General features: G+C 41.3%; 1 protein-coding gene across 2 annotated transcripts in view; it reads left to right on the top strand.

Moving 5' to 3' along the window:
* LOC106572141 (forkhead box protein J3) overlaps window positions 1–20,632 on the top strand; it is a 104,207-nt gene that overhangs the window by 63,001 nt on the left and 20,574 nt on the right. Inside the window, exons 4-6 of one of the 2 annotated variants that reach the window (XM_014146023.3) lie at window positions 1,284–1,358; window positions 12,182–12,265; window positions 17,582–17,683. In XM_014146023.3, coding sequence (XP_014001498.3) covers window positions 1,284–1,358; window positions 12,182–12,265; window positions 17,582–17,683 — 261 coding nt within the window. The remainder of the gene's footprint in view (window positions 1–1,283; window positions 1,359–12,181; window positions 12,266–17,581; window positions 17,684–20,632) is intronic. The other variant, XM_082962080.1, reaches the window with a different exon arrangement.

Here is a 20,632-nt window from a genome sequence, read left to right as displayed (position 1 = left end):
TAGCACCACTGGGAGTACTAGACAAAGACTTGGTCTTGTGAGTGAGAGGCCTGGTGGTTTTTATACAGGGATATCTCTCTCTCTGTCTCTCTGTGTCTCTGTCTCTCTGTCTCTCTGTGTCTCTGTGTGTGTGGCATCTGCCTGCAACTGGTCTGTGTTCGGTGTGTGTTTGTTGCATGTGTGTGTTTTTGGTTTATGGTTTGGCCTCTTTTTGAAAGAACGGTGCAGCAGGATGCCATGGCCATAAATGAATTATTAATGTATTTGTCAGGTAATGACTCTTTGCATTAGCTTGCTGTATTCTCCTCCTCCATATTCTGACCATGGGCTATGAGCTCACAAGATAGATTGAAAAGTAGGAGAGAGGATGGAGAGGGTGAGGAGCAAATGAAGAGATCCTTTTGAAGAAAGGGATATCAAGAGAAGGGGAAAGGGATATCGAGAGAAGGGGAAAGGGATATCGAGAGAAGGGGAAAGGGATATCGAGAGGAGGGGAAAGGGATATCGAGAGAAGGGGAAAGGGATATCGAGAGAAGGGGAAAGGGATATCGAGAGAAGGGGAAAGGGATATCGAGAGAAGGGGAAAGGGATATCGAGAGAAGGGGAAAGGGATAGAGAGAGAGCAGGACTCTCTTCTCCCCTCCTCAGTGGTATTAATTAGGAGCTCCAGATGAGTGGAGGAGCCCTGAGGGGGAACACGGTTCGTGTCAGGCCAGGTGTACTGGAGCTTTACTGTATGGTATAGGTAGAGGAGCTACAGTCAGACAGGCTGATAGAGGCTCTTATCTCCATGGATTTCCACGATATAATTACTTAGTGCTGCTAGCCATGGAATTACTTTTGTTTAAGACTGCTAAATCACATATCACAAATGTCTCCATTGCAAAATTAACCACCTAATATACTTCTGGATAGTTTTTTCCAGACCCAGATTAAGCCTAGTCTTAGACTAAAATGCCGTTTTAAATGGAGGCATACTCAGCATCCGGCAAACCGGCCATTCAACCTTTCTTGAACTGTAAAACAATAGAGCATGGTGAATGAACAGATGATGCAGGTCCTGACTGTATCTAATTCTTACTGACAGGTGACTGGGAGGGTGTGGTTGTCTGGTAGTTTGCGCAAAAGTATAATATTTAATCTTACTCATGCAGACCAAGTGAAAAGCTAACGGTCCTCTACTTTTTATGTATTGAAAAATGTATATTATTTTCTATGCTGTCATGATGGTGTTAATGAAAACATGTCTAACAGCACCCCCCCTTCTCTCTCTTTTCTCCCAGAACTCAATACGGCATAATCTGTCCCTGAACAAGTGTTTTCTCAAAGTGCCTCGCTCTAAAGACGACCCTGGGAAAGTAAGTATTTCCTGACCCTTATAGTCTGAGTACATATTTAACACGAGAACCGCTTGGCCTTGAGGGACCCCCCTTCAAGCTAATGAGCAGTCATTCTGACAGTGTAATTAATACATTCCATATATGCTACGCAAAAATGATTGGTTGGGTTGATGAACATTAGAATACGAAAAATATATTTCAAATAACACTAGAATGTATTAGTTTATGTAAAAATATTTTTTTTTTTAAATTCAAGTGTTCAATGAATTTTATTTGTGGAGTGCCTTTGTTACAACTATGAAACAGAAAGCATATGTGTAGGATTTATGTGTAGGAACAGCTCATTTTTATAAAGATAAAATTAAAAAACCTAACCACCAAGACACGCAGTCAAATGATAAAAACCCCAGTAGCCTAAAAATCATATGCTAAGTGTGCTTGTTAAACAGTGAAAATCAGCACACAATCAATAATGGTGGCATAATGAACATACAATAAGTGTGGATATGACAGCACTCAAAAATAGTCAATTATTGTCAGCTCGTGCTTACATGGTGTGCATCTTCACGTAATGGCATCAGTTGGAGCATGTCCATGTCACATAATGAAAGCTGGTGAGTGCGTCGCTGATGTTGTTTTTTGCTTGGGGTCTGCTCTCTCAGTGATAGGATTTGGTGCTGATAATCGGCCGCAGCATTGTCACCGGCTTGTTCTATCTAAACAGTGCCATGCCTCCCTCGCTCCCGTCTCACTTGGTGGTGGCGCTGGCACCTGCACAGTGCGCACCATTCTGACTTTGTTGCGCTAAGGCCTCGGGGGTGTACAGTGCCTTCAGAAAGTATTCTTACCTCATTTGCGCACACTGTATATAGATTTTTTCTATTGTGTTATTGACTGTACGTTGGTTTATTCCATGTGTAACTCTGTGTTGTTTGTGTCGCACTGCTTTGCTTTATCTTGGCCAGGTCGCAGCTGTAAATGAGAACTTGTTCTCAACTGGCCTACCGGGTTAAATAAAGGTGAAAATAAACAAAAAACATTCATACCCCTTGACTTATTCCACATTTTGTTTCATTACAGTCTGAATTCAAAATTGATTAAATAAATGTTTTTGCTCACCCATCTACACATAATACCACATAATGACAAAGTGAAAACAGGTTTTTAGAATTTTGGCATACTTATTGAAAATTACATAAAGAAATATCACATTTACATAAGTATTCACACACCTTTGCTATGACACTACAAATTGAGCTCAGGTGCATCCAATGTCCTTTGATTATCCTTGAGATGTCACGACAACTTCATTGGAGTCCACTTGTGTCCAATTGTTTGGACATGATTTAGAAAGATACACCTTTCTATACAAGGTCCCACAGTTGACAGTGCATGTCAGAGCAGAAACTATACCATGAAGTCCAAGGAAGTGTCTGTAGATCTCTGAGATATAATTGTGATGAGGCATATATCTGGGGAAGGGTATAAAACAACTTTTAGAGTGTTGAAAGTTTCCAAGAGCACAATAATCTCCATCATTGGGAAATTGAAAAAAAAATTGAACTACACAGACTCTGCCTAGAGCTGGCCGTCCAACTAAACTGAGCAGCCAGGCAAGAAGGACCTTGGTCAGGGAGGTGACCAAGAACCCAATGACCACTGACAGAACTACAGAGTTTCTTGGCTGAGATGGGAGAACCTGCCAGAAGGACAACAGTCTCTACAGCACTTCACCAATCTGGCCTTTTATGGGAGAGTGGCCAGACGGAAGCCACTCCTGAGAAAAAGGCAGATGACAGCACGCCTGGAGTTTACAAAAAGTCACGTGAAAGACTCTGAGAGCATAAGGCAAAAGATTTTGTGGTCTGATGAGAAAAATATAACTCCTTGGTCTGACTGGTGCAAAGATTTACTTTCCAATAGAACAATGACTCCAAGCATACAGCCAAAGTAATGCTGGAAAGCTTTTAAACAAGAATGTGAAAGTCCATGAGTGGCCTAGACAAAGCCCAGACTTGAAACCCATTGAAAATCTGTGAAAAGACTTGAATATTGCTGTTCACTGCCTCTCCCCATCTAACTTTACAGAGCTTGAGAAAATCTGCAAGGAAGAATGGGAGACCATTTTCAAATCCAGATGTGCAAAGCTGATACAGTACAGACATACCCAAGAAGACTCAAAGCTGTAATCGCTGCCAAAGGTGCTTCTACAAAGTATTGACTCAGGGGTGTGAATACTTATGTCAATTAGATATTTCTGCAATTCATTTTCAATACATTTGCAAACATTTCTAAAAACATGGTTTCATTATGGGGTATTTAACAGTGTTGTAAAGTACTTAAGTAGTACTTTAAAGTATTTTTACTTAAGTAGTTATTTGGGGTATCTGTACTTTACTTTACTATTCATATTTTTGACAGCTTTTACTTTTACTTCACTACATTCCTAAAGAAAATAATGTACTTTTTACTCCATACATTTTCACTGACACCCAAAAGTACTCGTTACATTTTCAATGCTTAGCAGGACAGAACATGGTCCAATTCACGCACTTATCAAGAAAATATCCCTGGTCATCCCTACTGCCTCTGATCTGGCGGACTCACGAAACACAATTGCTTCGTTTGTAAATGATGTCTGAGTGTTGTAGTGTGCCCCTGGCTACCTGTAAATTAACAAAACAAAAACAAAAAATATATATATATATATATATATATATATATATATATATATATTATATATATTATATATTGTCTGCTTAATATTAGAAATTATTCATACTTTTACTTTTGATACTTAAGTATATTTAAAACCAATTTTTTTTACTTTTACTCAAGTAGTATTTTACTGGGTGACTTTTACTTGAGTCATTTTCTATTAAGGTATCTTTACTTTTACTCAAGTATGACAATTGGGTACTTTTTCCAACACTGGTATTTAATCCATTTTGAATTCAGGCTGTAACACAACAAAATGTGGAATAAGTCAAGGGGTATGAATACTTTCTGAAGGCACTGTAGATTCAGGCTGAGGCTCAGAATCAGAAGAATAATCATCATAGATGTCATGATTAATTTCTTCCTGACCATTTGAATTGTTTTCATTAAGATTTTGTAGCATCGCTAACACAGCATGTGCATCCAATCATCTTGATCTTCTTCTTGCCGTTGTAAATTATGCACGTTCTCACTGTGTACTCCGAGATGGGCAGAGTAGACAGATAGGACTGCTTGGATTCGGTCGACTGATATAGGGTTTACCATTTTGAGATTATAATTAGAATAGATCAATACAATATAATAGGCCAACCTGTTCATCATTCACAAGTGGTGATTACCCAATTATGCATCGTTCGCCTCCCCTCGCTCATCAACTCACCCACTTTCCCCCTTTTTCCCCCTCTTTCTCCCCATCATACTTTCCTTAATTTATTTCATCTGTTATATGTGTGAAATTAGTTTTGGTATAGTTTAGGTTCAGTTGAGGCAATTATCGGGGTGATTATCAAATGTGCACGGCACCTTTGGGGTGATTATCAACTGGGCATGGCACCGGGGCAACCGTGGAAAACCATTCAAAAAATGACATGCCCTCCTAAAACTCATTAAAACACTGTCAAGGACAGAGTGGGGCATGACTTAAAAATGTGCAGAGTAATATATATATATATATTATTTTATTTTTATTCATGAGCTGTCCAAATGACTGTTTTTCATGTTTCCAATTTTAACTTTGAATAGCCACCTGTTTTGGTATGAGAAAGCAGAGTCTGTGTTTCAGTGTGTTTCATATCAAATTGCCTACCGATGAGGTTGAAAATTGTTGATTAGACTTAATGTAAAAACACAAACAATTAATGAAACCCTTTTTTACGTGAACATATTTTTGTAATATTATTAAGTGTACTGTATCTGTGTCGCGTGAATGCAATAATATTACAAAAACAATTTTACCTCCGACTTAGCCTCAAATCCCACGTGGTCAATTGCTGATTTATTGATTATGCCTAAAGACTTGGTCATCTGGTTGGTTGAAGGTGGTGCAATTGCTGACACATTTTGCATAATGCCCCTCATTAAACATATAGGCAAAAATTGTTTCAATGAATGCATGGCCAGACTGAATCAGTGAAGTTTAACAATGGTGAAACAAAAATTCTATGTTCAATCTGGATTCCAGGCTACCATTCTTTTTCGGTTTTGCCAATATTGTTTTGACCAAAGAGTGTTGAGCTCAGCCATAGGGATATGAACTGTTTGAAAAATGAATCAACTCAATAATTCAACTGGAATCCTCAGCAGAGGCTGGTAGTTTGACACGAAAAGAGAGGTTCTCACCTGATTTAGCTCTACTTGGACCTGGCCAGAGCCTAAACTCGGGGGAGACCCACTGTGTAAAACAAGGGTAGCAATACATCTCTCTTTTTACTGTGATTGGCCACCTTAGAGACATTAAATATAGCTAAATCATGTATGTACTCACATTATCAACTTGTTTTGGGTTATGAAACTGAGAGCACATGATCCGTGTGTGTGTTCCTATTAGGGCTGTTAGAGTTAATCAGTTAACTCAACTTTTTGTAATTTTAGTGCACCAATTATTATTATTTTTTCTCAAAAGTGTTCAAAACACACTGAAAACATCAAAAATACATAATCTATACAGCTAAAAACAACAAAGCGATGTCAAAATAAGTTGACATTGAAGTTGGAGTGCTTTATCAATTTACCAGATTTTGCTTAAGTGATAACTTGTAAATGCCGCATGAGCTCAGTTCAACCCCATCAAAACCCCAAATATAAGCTTGTTTTACGCCAATGTTTGTAAACCATGTAAATGTAAACAAACACTCTATAACCTCAAAACATGGTTAAAACTATCATTTTGATCAAAAATGTACAGTATGGTCAGTCCCTGCATCTGTAGCTCTGTGTATGAATTTGAGAATGATTACATTTCTCCAGGCCCATCTCCGCTTTTTACCAAAACAGAGGCGGGTTGCCTGCTTTATTGTTTCAATTAAGGACTCTAGCTTTAATTGTAAATCATGCCGTTGTTGATGAGATGCTTTTGTAATTAATTAGGCTATTTTCTCTTGAACCTTATGGTCTATCGACTAGACTAGAAACTATTGTAGTGTAATATAGAACATCACCATCAACTGGATGTGATCTAACCATTATGTAGGTTGGTGGAAATGATCTAACCATTATGTAGGTTGGTGAAAATGATCTAACCATTATGTAGGTTGGTGGAAATGATCTAACCATTATGTTGGTTGGTGGAAATCCCCATCAACTGAGGATGAGGGGTCTCCATTATGTAGATGTGTAAAAAATGATGTTGAATAATAATAATAATAATAAACTACATTTATCAATCTGACTCCATAACTATGTGAAGGCTATAGGCCCATAATCGTATCCAGTGGGTATAGCCAAGGTAAGATGCACATGTCTAGGTTTACCGTTATGCAAGTATTAAGAGGCTAAGGAACAAGGAGATAATATCTTGCAATCGTTGTCTTAGCATTCAATTATTGAGTTAACCTTAGCTCAGATATGCACAGAGAGAGTGAGTATACAGTGCATTCAGAAACTATTCAGACCCCTTTCCACATTTTGTTACATTACAGCCTTATTCTAAAATGGATAAGAAAATGTTTTATCATCAATCTACACACAAATCTACATAACAAAGCAAAAACAGGTGTTGTATACATTTTTACATAAGTATTCAGACCTTTTACTCAGTACTTTACATTTACATTTACGTCATTTAGCAGACGCTCTTATCCAGAGCGAATTACAAGTTGGTGCATTCACCTATATCTTTTTTTGGGGGGGGGGGGGTTAGAAGGATTACTTTATCCTATCCCAGGTATTCCTTAAAGAGGTGGGGTTTCAGGTGTCTCCGGAAGGTGGTGATTGACTCCGCTGTCCTGGCGTCGTGAGGGAGCTTGTTCCACCATTGGGGTGCCAGAGCAGCGAACAGTTTTGACTGGGCTGAGCAGGAACTGTGCTTCCGCAGAGGTAGGGGGGCCAGCAGGCCAGAGGTGGATGAACGCAGTGCCCTTGTTTGGGTGTAGGGACTGATCAGAGCCTGAAGGTACGGAGGTGCCGTTCCCCTCACAGCTCCGTAGGCAAGCACCATAGTCTTGTAGCAGATGCAAGCTTCAACTGCAAGCCAGTGGAGTGTGCGGAGGAGCGGGGTGACGTGAGAGAACTTGGGAAGGTTGAACACCAGACGGGCTGCGGCGTTCTGGATGAGTTGTAGGGGTTTAATGGCACAGGCAGGGAGCCCAGCCAACAGCGAGTTGCAGTAATCCTGACGGGAGATGACAAGGGCCTGGATTAGGACCTGCGCCGCTTCCTGTGTAAGGCAGGGTCGTACTCTGCGAATGTTGTAGAGCATGAACCTACAGGATCGGGTCACCGCCTTGATGTTAGCGGAGAACGACAGGGTGTTGTCCAGGGTCACGCCAAGGCTCTTAGCACTCTGGGAGGAGGACACAATGGAGTTGTTAACCGTGATGGCGAGATCATGGAACGGGCAGTCCTTCCCCGGGAGGAAGAGCAGCTCCGTCTTGCCGAGGTTCAGCTTGAGGTGGTGATCCGTCATCCACACTGATATGTCTGCCAGACGTGCAGAGATGCGATTCGCCACCTGGTTATCAGAAGGGGGAAAGGAGAAGATTAATTGTGTGTCGTCTGCGTAGCAATGATAGGAGAGACCATGTGAGGATATGACAGAGCCAAGTGACTTGGTGTATAGCGAGAATAGGAGAGGGCCTAGAACGGAGCCCTGGGGGACACCAGTGGTGAGAGCACGTGGTGTGGAGACAGATTCTCGCCACGCCACCTGGTAGGAGCGACCTGTCAGGTAGGACGCAATCCAAGAGTGAGCCACGCCGGAGATGCCCAACTCGTGTTGAAGCACCTTTGGCAGCGATTCTTCTTGGGTAGGACACTACAACCTTGGCACACATGTATTTCCCATTCTTCTCTGCAGATCCTCTCAAGCTCTGTCAGGTTGGATGGGGAGTGTTGCCGCACAGCTATTTTCAGGTCTCTCCAGAGATGTTCGATCGGATTCAAGTCCGGGCTCTGGCTGGGCCACTCAAGGACATTGAGACTTGTCCCGAAGCCACTCCTGCATTGTCTTGGCTGTTTTTTGTTAACCTGTTGGAAGGTGAAATTTTGCCACAGTCTGAAGTCCTGAGTGCTCTGGAGCAGGTTTTCATCAAGGATCTCTGTACTTTCCTCCGTTCATCTCTCCCCTGATCCTGACTAGTGTCCCAGTCACTGACACCCAAAAGCCGCTGAAAAAACATCGCCACAGCATGAAGCCGCCACCACCATGCTTCACCGTAGTGATGGTTTGGCCAGGTGATGAACGTGCCTGGTTTCCTCTAGATGTGACGCTTGACCATTCACTCCAAAGAGTTCAATCTTGGTTTCATCAGACCAAAGTTTCTCGTGGTCTGAGAGTCCTTTAGGTGCCTTTTGGCAAACTCCAAGCGGGCTGTCATGTACCTTTTTACTGAGGAGTGGCTTTCGTCTGGCCACTCTACCATAAAGGCCTGATTGATGGAGTGCTGCAGAGATGGTTGTCCTTCTGGAAGGTTCTCCCATCTCCCCAGAGGAACTCTGGAGCTCTGTCTCCCCCGATTGCTCAGTTTGGCCGGGGCGGCCAGCTCTAGGAAGGGTCTTGGCGGTTCCAAACTTCTTCCATTTAAGAATGATGTTCTTGGGGACCTTCAATGCTGCAGACTTTTTTTGGATACTCTTCCCCAGATCTGTGCCTCGACACAATCCTGTCTCAGAGCTCTACGGACAATTCCTTCGACCTCATGTCTTGGTTTTTGCTCTGACATGCACTGTCAACTGTGGGACCATATATAGACAGGTGTGTGCCTTTCCAAATCATTTACAAACAATTGAATTTGCCACAGGTGGACTCTCAAGCATGATCAATGGAAACAGGATGCACCTGAGCTCAATTTCAAGTTTCATAGCAAAGGGTCTGAATACTTATTTTAATAAGGTATTTCTGTTTTTAAGATTTTTATATATTTGCTAAAATGTCAAAAAAACTGTTTTCGCTTTATCATTATGGGGTATAATGTGTAGATTGAGGTATTTTTTAAATCCATTTTAGAATAAGGCTGTAACGTAACAAAATGTGGAAAAAGTGAAGGTGTTGTTAGTCTGAATTCAAAATGGATTAAATATTTTTGTAAATCTCACCCATCTACACACAATACCCCATATTGACAAAGTCAAAGCATGTTTGTAGAATTTTTAGGTCTTGCCCTACATTTCCAAGCAGATTTAAGACAAAACTGTAACTCAGCCACTCAGGAACATTCACTGTCTTCTTGGTAAGCAACTCCAGTGTAGATTTGGCCTTGTGTTTTATTATTGTGCTGCTGAAAGGTGAATTCATCTCCCAGTGTTTGGTGGAATGCAGACTGAACCAGGTTTTCCTCTAGGATTTTGTCTGTGCTTAGCTTCATTCCGTTTCCTTTTTATCTTGAAAAACTCCCCAGTCCATAATAATTACAAGTATACCCATAACTTGGCGACGCCACCACAATGGAGAGTGGTACTCAGGATTCCTTCTATTCACTCTGTCACTTAGGTTCGTATTGTGGAGTAACTACAATGTTGTTGATCCTTTCTAAGTTTTCTCTTATCACAGCCTCTAACCTCTGTAGCTGTTTTAAAATCACCATTGACCTCATGTTGAAATCCCTGAGCGATTTCCTTCCTCTCCAGCACGTATCTTTGTAGTGACTGGGTGTATTGAAACACCATCCAATGTGCAATTAATTACTTCACCATGTCTGCTTTTATACATTTTTACCCATTTACCACTAGGTACCCTCCTTTGCGAGGCATTGGAAAGCCTCCCTGGTCTTTGTGGTTGAATCTGTGTTTTTAATTCACTGCTTGATTGAGGGACCTTATAGATAATTATATGTGTGGGGTACAGAGATGAGGTAGTCATTTCCAAAATCATGTCAAACACTATTATTGCACACAGAATGAGTCCATGCAACTTATTATGTGATTTGTTAAGCAAATTGTTATTCATGGATGTATTTAGGCTTGCCATAACAAAAGGGTTGAATACTTGTTGACTCGAGACATCTCAGTTTTTATTAATTACGACTGTAACACAACAAAATTTGGAAAAAGTATGTGAATACTTTTTGAAGGCACTGTACAAGTGATTTTTTTTAAATGTAACCTTTATTTAACTAGGCAAGTCAGTTAAGAACACATTTTTATTTACAATGACAGCCTACCGGGGAATAGTGGGTTAACTGCCTTGTTCAGGGGCAGAACAAAACCTATCCTTTGGCGTGACTTCAGTAGTGAATCTATTTAGTTTTCTAAGTGGAGATCTCTCAACAGTAATTTTCACGATAGTACGTTGGTAATAGTCAGTGACATATATCAAAGCTAAGCAGGGCTGGGCTTGGTTAAAACCATTGATAAGATACCAAAGGGTAGCTGTACGTAGATCAATGCTCCAGTAGAAGGTGCTGCCCAGCGTATTGTTTTTTTTCTGTGCTGGATATAACGTTGAAGATCTGACGTTTTAATAGGTACAAATTCAACATATCGAGTGCTTGGACTATAAGGTTCTATCGGCAAAAAGATGATCCTGAGATAATTGGCTTTAATGTTCTGAACCCTAATTGGTTTTAAGGGTATCAGCTATTTTTATATATATATATATATATATTTTTTTTTTTACTTAAGAACATGAATTGGGGTAGTTAGAGTAATATAAAGTTAGAAAACATTGAACAGAACATTTTAGAAAAATGCAGATAGAACCTTATAGTCCAAAGCTCTCTATATTTTATACAACGTTTGTCTGTGTTGAAATTTGGTTACTGTAAACAGGTTTCCATCCAACCTTTTTATGTGAGTAAAGTACATAAAACATTTTAACTAGAGGCCTGATGGAAACAGCAAATTTGTCTGTAAACTTACCAAATATCGACTAACAAAATACGCTAGACAAGGTGGGATCGCTTTGTGTCGGTTAAATTCATTATGTGAGAGATGGTGGTGGAAACGCATTTATGCAAATATTGATATAATAACCATCATATCAAAGTAAACTTGGAGTCACACGATGATATGTTGTGTGGTCCCGCGATGATGTGATGACTCGGAAAGCATGCAGTTTATTACTCTATAGATTCAATAAATTATGATGAACTTCACAGGGTGGTGAAAGTGCACAGGGATGAGCTTGATGCTCCTTTCCAATAAATATTGGTCTTATTCTGGTGACATGATGATAGATTCTTGGCTGCCGTTTGACAAAACTAATCCATAATAATCTCATCATGTAGGCTAGCCTACCCACATTGTATACAGTATCTGCGAGCTGTTGGCTAGAGTGCACATGCCAAGACCAGAGTGGGCACATTCGCTATCTAACACAACAACAAACAATTGTGACAAAACCATCAGTAGAGTTGAAAATGGCTGCAAACCTATTTAACTTGTATTTATTATTCGATACATGAATTTAACCGCAAAAGTTATATTTAGGTGCACTACGTCATCACATAAAGCCTATTATCCACAACCAATCAATTTGATGGAAACATCTGTTGGGAAAATATTATTTTTATGCAGATTTTAGAATATTTACATGAAACCCTGTCGCCAATTTCACCCTCAAAACAACAGTTGATGACTTTTTTCAAATCCAATGTATTTTCCATGTAGATACCACATCAAAATAACATCGATTCAACCAGTTTCTGCCCAGTGGGTAGTGTTAATATCTTGTTTGTTGTGGTTTCCAGGGGTCCTACTGGGCTATAGACACCAACCCTAAAGAGGACACACTGCCCACCAGACCAAAGAAGAGGCCGCGCTCTGGAGAAATGGTGAGTACTGGATTTCAAATTAGAGTGGACCAGATGATCCCAAAAGACCGGTCATCAGGAGTCGGGACGAAAGCAACAGCTTCCGACACCGCTGAATTTTCCTCACATGGGCTGACATACAATTTACACTGGTCCGATTAACGGTCATCTGCGGCGTGCATAAATGTAGCATATATACACTACCAGTCAAAAGTTTGGACACACCAATTCATTTAACGTTTTTTTTTTTTTTTACTATTTTCTACATTGTAGAATAATAATGAAGACATCAAAACTATGAATAACACATGGAATCATGTAGTAACCAAATTGTGTTAAACAAATCAAAATATATTTTATTTTGAGATTCTTCAAAGTAGCCACCCTTTGCCTTGATGACCGCTTTGCACACTCTTGGCATTCTCTCAACCAGCTTCACCTGGAATGCTTTTCCAACAGTTTTGAAGGAGTTCCCACATATGCTGAGCACTTGTTGGCTGCTTTTCCTTTACTCTGCGGTCCAACTCATCCCAAACCACCTCAATTGGGTTGAGGTCAGGTGATTCTGGAGGCCAGGTCATCTGATGCAGCACTCCATCAGTCTTCTTCTTGGTCAAATAGCCCTTAAACATCCTGGAGGTGGGTTGGGTCATTGTCCTGTTGAAAAACAAATCAAAGTCCCACTAAGTGTAAACCAGATGGGATGGCGTATTGCTGCAGAATGCTGTGGTAGCCATGCTAGTTAAGTGTGCATTGAATTCTAAATAAATAACCGACAGTGTCACCAGAAAAGCACCCCACACCATCACACAGATTTCCACCAGTCTAATGTCCATTGCTCGTGTTTCTTGGCCCAAGCAAGTATCTTCTTCTTATTGGCGTCTCTTAGTAGTGGTTTCTTTGCAGCAATTTGACCATGAAGACCTTATTCATGAAGTCTCCTCTGAACAGTTGATGTTGAGATGTCTGTTACTTGAACTCTGTGAAGCATTTATTTGGGCTGCAATCTGAGGTGCAGTTAACTCTAATGAACTTATCCTCTGCAGCAGAGGTAACTCTGGGTCTTCCATTCCTGTGGCGGTCCTCATGAGAGCCAGTTTCATCATAGCGTTTGATGGTTTTCGCGACAGCACTTGAAGAAACTTTCAAAGTTCTTGAAATTTTCCGAATTGACTGACTTCCATGTCTTAAAGTAATGATGGACTGTTGTTTCTCTTTGCTTATTTCAGCTCTTCTTGCCATAATGGTTTTTTTTACCAAATAGGGCTATCTTCTGTATACCACTCTTACCTTGTCACAACACAACTGATTGGCTCAAATACATTAGGAAGGAAAGAAATTCCACAAATTAACTTAACAAGTCACACCTGTTAATTGAAATGCATTCCAGGTGACTACCTCAAAGCTGGTTGAGAGAATGCAAAGCTGTCAAGGCAAAAGGTGGCTACTTTGAACAATCTCAAATTTAAAATATATTTTTATTTGTTTAACACTTTTTTTTTGGTTACTATATGATTCCATATGTGTTATTCCATAGTTTTGATGTCTTCACGATTATTCTACAATGTAGAAAATAGTAAAAATAAACACTCTGGAATGAGTAGGTGTGTCCAAACTTTTGACTGGTACTGTATACTGAACAAAACTATAAACACAACATGTAAAGTGTTGGGCCCATGTTTCATGAGCTGAAATGAAAGATCCCAGAAATGTTCCATATGCACAAAAATCTTATTTCTCTCAAATGTTATGCGCAAATTTGTTTACATCACTGTTAGTGAGCATTTCACATTTGCCAAGATAATCCATCCACCTGACAGGTGTCAAGAAGCTATTTTATTTCAGCTCATGAAACATGGGACTAATACTTTACATTTTGCATTTATATTTTTGTTCAGTGTATATAAGAGACGATAATCAATTGTTCCATGTCAGATCAATATAAATGTAGCAAATTCCTAAACAAATTCTAGGCTACAGTATATGGACATTGAGTATTGCATTCTTTGCTTAATGTATCATGATCCTGTCTCATTTCGGCCAACAGTCATCACCTATCTACTTTGAGATGGTGATATCATGCTGTGAAAAATCACGTCTCTCCTGCCCCTATAGAATTAGCACTATACCACTGGCGTTCAGTGACCTGAGCGCATGAATGAACACGGCGCTGCAGCTCACTGAGCCCCGAGCAGCAGCAAGCCCACTCCCCCCCTTCGCATCTACCTCTGCCCTACCCATCACCACGGAAACAAAGCAGGCATGGAGCGCCGAAGTGCACAATCATCACAGCCCAATGAGAAGAGGAAGAGGGGAGGGCAAGCAGAAGAGAGGGGAAGAACGGAAGGGAGAGGGTGAGAGCGACAGGAAGGGGGAAAGAAAGCAAAAGAGAAAACGAGAGGGAGAGAGGGGAAAGAGCAGGAGCATGAGAGCGAGGAAGAGTGAGAGGGAGTGGAGAGAAAAGAGAGGTAGAGTATTCTAGGCTTCTTTTCCAGTTAATTAACACGCAAGGCCCTAGGCTTCCGTTACACATATTTTCTTCTGGATTTTTTCATCACAAACATTAATTCAGAACCTAGTCATTTTTTATTACACGTAAGCCCTTCGACCCTTTTATTACGCTTCAGTTGCATTGCTGGCAGATTTGCAAGAGTTGTCAGATTGGCTCACAGAAATATAGCCGTCTTTCACTGTCAAAAGAGTATGCGTGTTCCATATTCGTTTTCTCTAGACCTATTGGCAACAGAGAAATCATTTTAGTATGTGGTTTTCAATGCAATATAGTGCATTTGGAAAGTATTCAGACCCCATGTCTTTTTCCACATTTTGTTACATTACAGCCTTATTCTAAAATGGATGAAAATGATTTTTTCCCCTCAATCTACACAAAATACCCCATAATGACAAAACAAAAAACTGATTTGTAGACATTTTTGCAAATTTATGAAAACGTATTTTTAAACAAAAAATGTAATATTACATTTACATAAGTATTCAGACCCTTTACTCAGTACTTTGTTGGAGCACCTTTGGCAGCGATTACAGCCTCGAGTCTTCTTGGGTATGATGCTACAAGCTTGGCACATCTGTGTTTGGGGATTTTCTCCCAATCTTCTCTGCAAATCCTCTCAATCTCTGTCAGGTTGGATGGGGAGCGTCGCTGCACAGCTATTTATAGGTCTCTGCAGAAATGTTTGATACGGTTCAGGTCCGGGCCCTGGCTGGACGACTCAAGGACATTCAAAGACTTGTCCCAAGCCACTCCTGCGTTGTCTTGGCTGTGTGCTTAGGGTTGTTGACCTGTTGGAAGGTGAACCGTCACCCCAGTCTGAAGTCCTGAGTGCTCTGGAGCAGGTTTTCATCAAGGATCTCTCTGTATTTTGCTCCGTTAATCTTTCCCTCGATCCTGACTTGTCTCCCAGTCCCTGCCTCTTAAAAACATCCCCACAGCATGATGCTGCCACCACCATGCTTCACCTTAGGGATGGTGCCAGTGGCATTCAGGCCAAAGAGTTCAATCTTGGTTTCATCAGACCAGAGAATTGTCATTCTCTGAGAGTCTTAAGGTGGCTTTTAGTAAACTCCAAGCGGGCTGTCATGTGCCTTTTACTGAGGAGTGGCTTTCATCTGGCCACTCTACCATAAAGGCCTGATTGGCGGAGTGCTGCAGAGATGGTTGTCCTTCTGGAAGGTTCTCCAATCTCCACAGAGGAACTCTGGAGCTCTGTCAGAGTGACCATCAGGTTCTTGGTCACCTCCCTGACCAAGGCCCTTCTCCCCCGATTGCTCAATTTGGCAAGGTGGCCAGCTCTAGGAAGAGTCTTGGTGGTTCCAAAGTTCTTCCATTTAAGAACGATGGAGGCCACTGTGTTCTTGGGGACCTTCAATGCTGCAGACATTTTTCAGCTACTCTTCCCCAGATCTATGCCTTGACACTATCCTGTCTTGGAGCTCTACGAACAATTCCTTCGACCTCATGGCTTGGTGTTTGCTCTGACATGCACTGTCAACTGTGGGACCTTGTATAGACAGGTGTGTGCCTTCCCAAATCATGTCCAATCAATTGAATGTACCACAGGTGGACTCTAATCAAGTTGTAGAACCATCTCAAGGATGATCAATGGAAACAGGATGCACCTGAGCTCAATTTCGAGTCTCATAGCAAAGTGTCTGAATACTTGTTTAAATAAGGTATTTCTGTTTTTGATGCACACATCATAGCCATTGTTTGTCTGTAAGGTGACCTGTCCATCTAACTGTTCTTCTGTGGTATATAAAGTGGTCAAATAGCAAGTAAAACGTTGTTAGGGCCGAGGCACCAACTATCCTTTCTTGTAGGCATACAGGAGGACTAATTCTTTCTGTCTTTTCATCTTTCCTCATACAACTCTTGAATCAAGCCATTCTTTCCAAATACACACACCTCTGTCATGCATCTTGCAACTCTCTCCCCTCTTTTAGAGTTTATCATAAATTAAGGTTTGCATTGTTGCAAACCAATCCTCTTTCAGTAAGCAGTTTTCGGAGCCAGGCAAGTGAGGATAGACTGAAAGTGGTGAAAGAAAAATGGTGTGTCTGTAATAATTATTAACATTATGTTATGGGTTACTGTAGACTATACCAGCTCAATATTAGATGCTATCTATCCCATCAATGTTCTGTGGAGCAGTGGTGTAAAGTACTTAAGTACTACTTAGTTGTTGGGGTTATCTGTACTTTACTCTTTATATTTTTGACAAGTTTTACTTCACTACATTCCTAAAGAAAATAATGTACTTTTTACTCCATACATTTTCCCTGACAACCAAAAGTACTTGTTATATGTTGAATGCTTAGCAGGACAGGAAAATTGTCATTCAGACTTCTCAAGAGAACATCCCTGGTCATCCTTACTGCCTCTGATCTGGCAGACTCACTAAACACACATGCTTTGTTTGTAAATTATGTCTGAGTGTTCCCCTGGCTATCTGTAAATTAGTGGAGTGTTCCCCTGGCTATCTGTAAATTAGTGTTGGAAGTGTTCCCCTGGCTAAAAAACAAGAAAATAGTGCTGTCTTGTTTACTTTATGTAAGGAATTTTAAATGATTTATACTTTTACTTGTGTTATTTAAGTATATTTTAGCAATTACATTTACATTTGATATTTAAAACCAAATACTTTTATACTTTTACTCAAATAGTATTTTACTGGTTGACTTTCACTTGAGTAATTTTCTATTAAGGTGTCTTTTACTCAAGTATGACAATTGGGTACTTTTTCCACCACTGCTGTAGAGAGAGACCAAGAGACAGCCCTCTCCCATCTCTCCCTTATATTACTCTGTCCTATCCTCCAGGCCTCCACCCCCTACAGCCTGGAATCGGAGTCCCTGCGAATGGACTGTATCATGTACGGAGATGCCTCTCCCACTCTGGCAATCAACACTGTGACTAACAAGGTAGTTGTCTGTCGTAATGACATGCAAAACCTTAGCCCTCTGAGGCAATATTGTAACACTGGCCATCTTTGTTCATGGTAGTGATATTAATGGCGACCATCTTTATTCACGTCCTGCCAACCCGCACACAATTTGAGGTCATCGTATGTTGGTGTGAAAAACGACCCTAAAATAGGTAAAAAATAGGTTTGCAGTTGGCACATTGTGGGCGAGGAGAGAATCTCTAGCTCTCCGCTCCGGTCCGCCCCCCGTAGTCGTAATAGCCTACTATTTTCCAACCTCTGGCAGCGCTCCACTTTTCCCGTTGATACCAACGGTGAGGAAAAGGGGTGGGGTAAATGGAGAACGAGCTGTTTGCCAAATACATTTTCCCAAATTGTATGTGTTAGTCAAGCACATAACCACGTGTTATTTTGTAGTTAGCTCCTTAGCTAAGTCGTCATTACGACGAAGGTAGTTAGCTACAGCAATTAGTCAACTAAGCAAGGACACTTTGTTGCCCGCACATGCTTTGATCTCCACAGCGGTAGTAGGCGCGAGTGCATTGACGAGCAAGGAAACGTGCGGAGTTGCGTGAATGGAAACAGACATGGCAGACATTTACATTTAAGTCATTTAGCAGACGCTCTTATCCAGAGCGACTTACAAATTGGTGCATTCACCTTATAATATCCAGTGGAACAACCACTTTACAATAGTGCATCTAAATCTTTTAAGGGGGGGGGGGGGGTTAGAAGGATTACTTTATCCTATCCCAGGTATTCCTTGAAGAGGTGGGGTTTCAGGTGTCTCCGGAAGGTGGTGATTGACTCCGCTGTCCTGGCGTCGTGAGGGAGCTTGTTCCACCATTGGGGTGCCAGAGCAGCGAACAGTTTTGACTGGGCTGAGCGGGAACTGTGCTTCCTCAGAGGTAGGGAGGCGAGCAGGCCAGAGGTGGATGAACGGAGTGCCCTTGTTTGGGTGTAGGGCCTGATCAGAGCCTGAAGGTACGGAGGTGCCGTTCCCCTCACAGCTCCGTAGGCAAGCACCATGGTCTTGTAGCGGATGCGAGCTTCGACTGGAAGCCAGTGGAGAGAGCGGAGGAGCGGGGTGACGTGAGAGAACTTGGGAAGGTTGAACACCAGACGGGCTGCGGCGTTCTGGATGAGTTGTAGGGGTTTAATGGCACAGGCAGGGAGCCCAGCCAGCAGCGAGTTGCAATAATCCAGACGGGAGATGACATGTGCCTGGATTAGGACCTGCGCCGCTTCCTGTGTGAGGCAGGGTCGTACTCTGCGAATGTTGCAGACAGAGATGTTACGCTAATACCGTCCTTCACAGAAAGTTATGATAGGCCTACTACTGTAATAGTTTGTTAATTAACCCCCTAGGGTTGATTGACGATCTAATTAACATTTTAAAAAAACTCCCCATTAAAAACTGTCTGTTTGAGCTAGAGATATACGTATATATATATATATATGGGCTGCGTCGCAATCCATGTCGCTAGGGTCAGCCTTCGGTGGAAAGTGGCAGAGCCACAGCAGTCCAGGAGACATCCCTAAAATTGCTCTTTTCACAAACATTTGTCTGGCGAACTGTTTGCTCTACACGTTGGTTCTCTCTGTTTGTTCCACGACCCCCACGGGACTCGTTTGAAGTCGGTTCCACTGATGTGCCAACTTCTGTCTGGAGCGTCAAACCGTTTGGGCAACAAACTAATATGACCCCATTATGGAAAGGGGAGACTCACGAACACGATGGTGTTCTACGACAGCCAGAAACGAGCGTCACGGAACTCGTCTCAAGGTAACCCGGTACCGGTTTAAAAACTGAATGAAAGTATGGAAGTAGTTTTGTGCCAGCAAAAAAATGGGATGAAATATGTCAATTTTTTGGGGGATAATGTCTTTGCCTTCTTATCTTCTAGATATAGGAACGACACTTTAAAACCTTATTCCTTATTGTTTCATTTTTAAATGTCTGTTTTGCCATTTATGATTGTGTTGTTCAATACATTTCTATGGGCTTTAGCAGTAAAGGCTAAATTTCATATTTGACCAATGAATTATACCTACAGGGGTCCTAAAATTCTAAATCAAACACTAAATGATCCATGGTATGACCATCTTAAAATAATTCCATATGTCATCTAGTAGAACCCCCCCCCCCCCCCCCCCCCCCCCAAAGGCAAAGACCTTTTAAGGGTTAATCAGTTCTCGATCTATACCTGAATGTCAACAGTAGGCTGCTAATGATGTGATAATAGTTTACCAATGACAACAAGGCATGTTGAATGAATGGTAGCCTAGTAGTCAGACTTAACTTGATGCATTATGTCAGGGATGGAGATCTGAAACAAGCTCATACAGTGGGGGAAAAGTTATTTGATCCCCTGCTGATTTTGTATGTTTGCCCACTGACAAAGAAATTATCAGTCTATAATTTTAATGGTAGGTTTATTTGAACAGTGAGAGACAGAATAACAACATAAATATCGAGAAAAACGCATGTCAAAAATTGTATAAATTGATTTGCATTTTAATGAGGGAAATAAGTATTTGACCCCCGCTCAATCAGAAAGATTTCTGGCTCCCAGGTGTCTTTTATAGAGGTAACGAGCTGAGATTAGGAGCACACTCTTAAAGGGACTGCTCCTAACGGCAGCTTGTTACCTGTATAAAAGACACCTGTCCACAGAAGCAATCAATCAATCAGATTCCAAACTCTCCACCATGGCCAAGACCAAAGAGCTCTTCAAGGATGTCAGGGACAAGATTGTAGACCTACACAAGGCTGGAATGGGCTACAAGACCATCGCCAAGCTGCTTGGTGAGAAGGTGACAACAGTTGGTGCGATTATTCGCAAATGGAAGAAACACAAAAGAACTGTCAATATCCCTCGGTCTGGGGCTCCATGCAAGATCTCAACTCGTGGAGTTGCAATGATCATGAGAACAGTGAGGAATC

Source organism: Salmo salar, chromosome 15 (genome assembly GCF_965601325.2).
Source record: "Salmo salar chromosome 15, fSalSal1, whole genome shotgun sequence".
NCBI classification, from domain to species: Eukaryota; Metazoa; Chordata; class Actinopteri; order Salmoniformes; family Salmonidae; genus Salmo; species Salmo salar.
The sequence above is the reverse complement of the archived record's forward strand: the minus strand, read 5'-3'. Positions and strand labels throughout refer to the sequence as shown.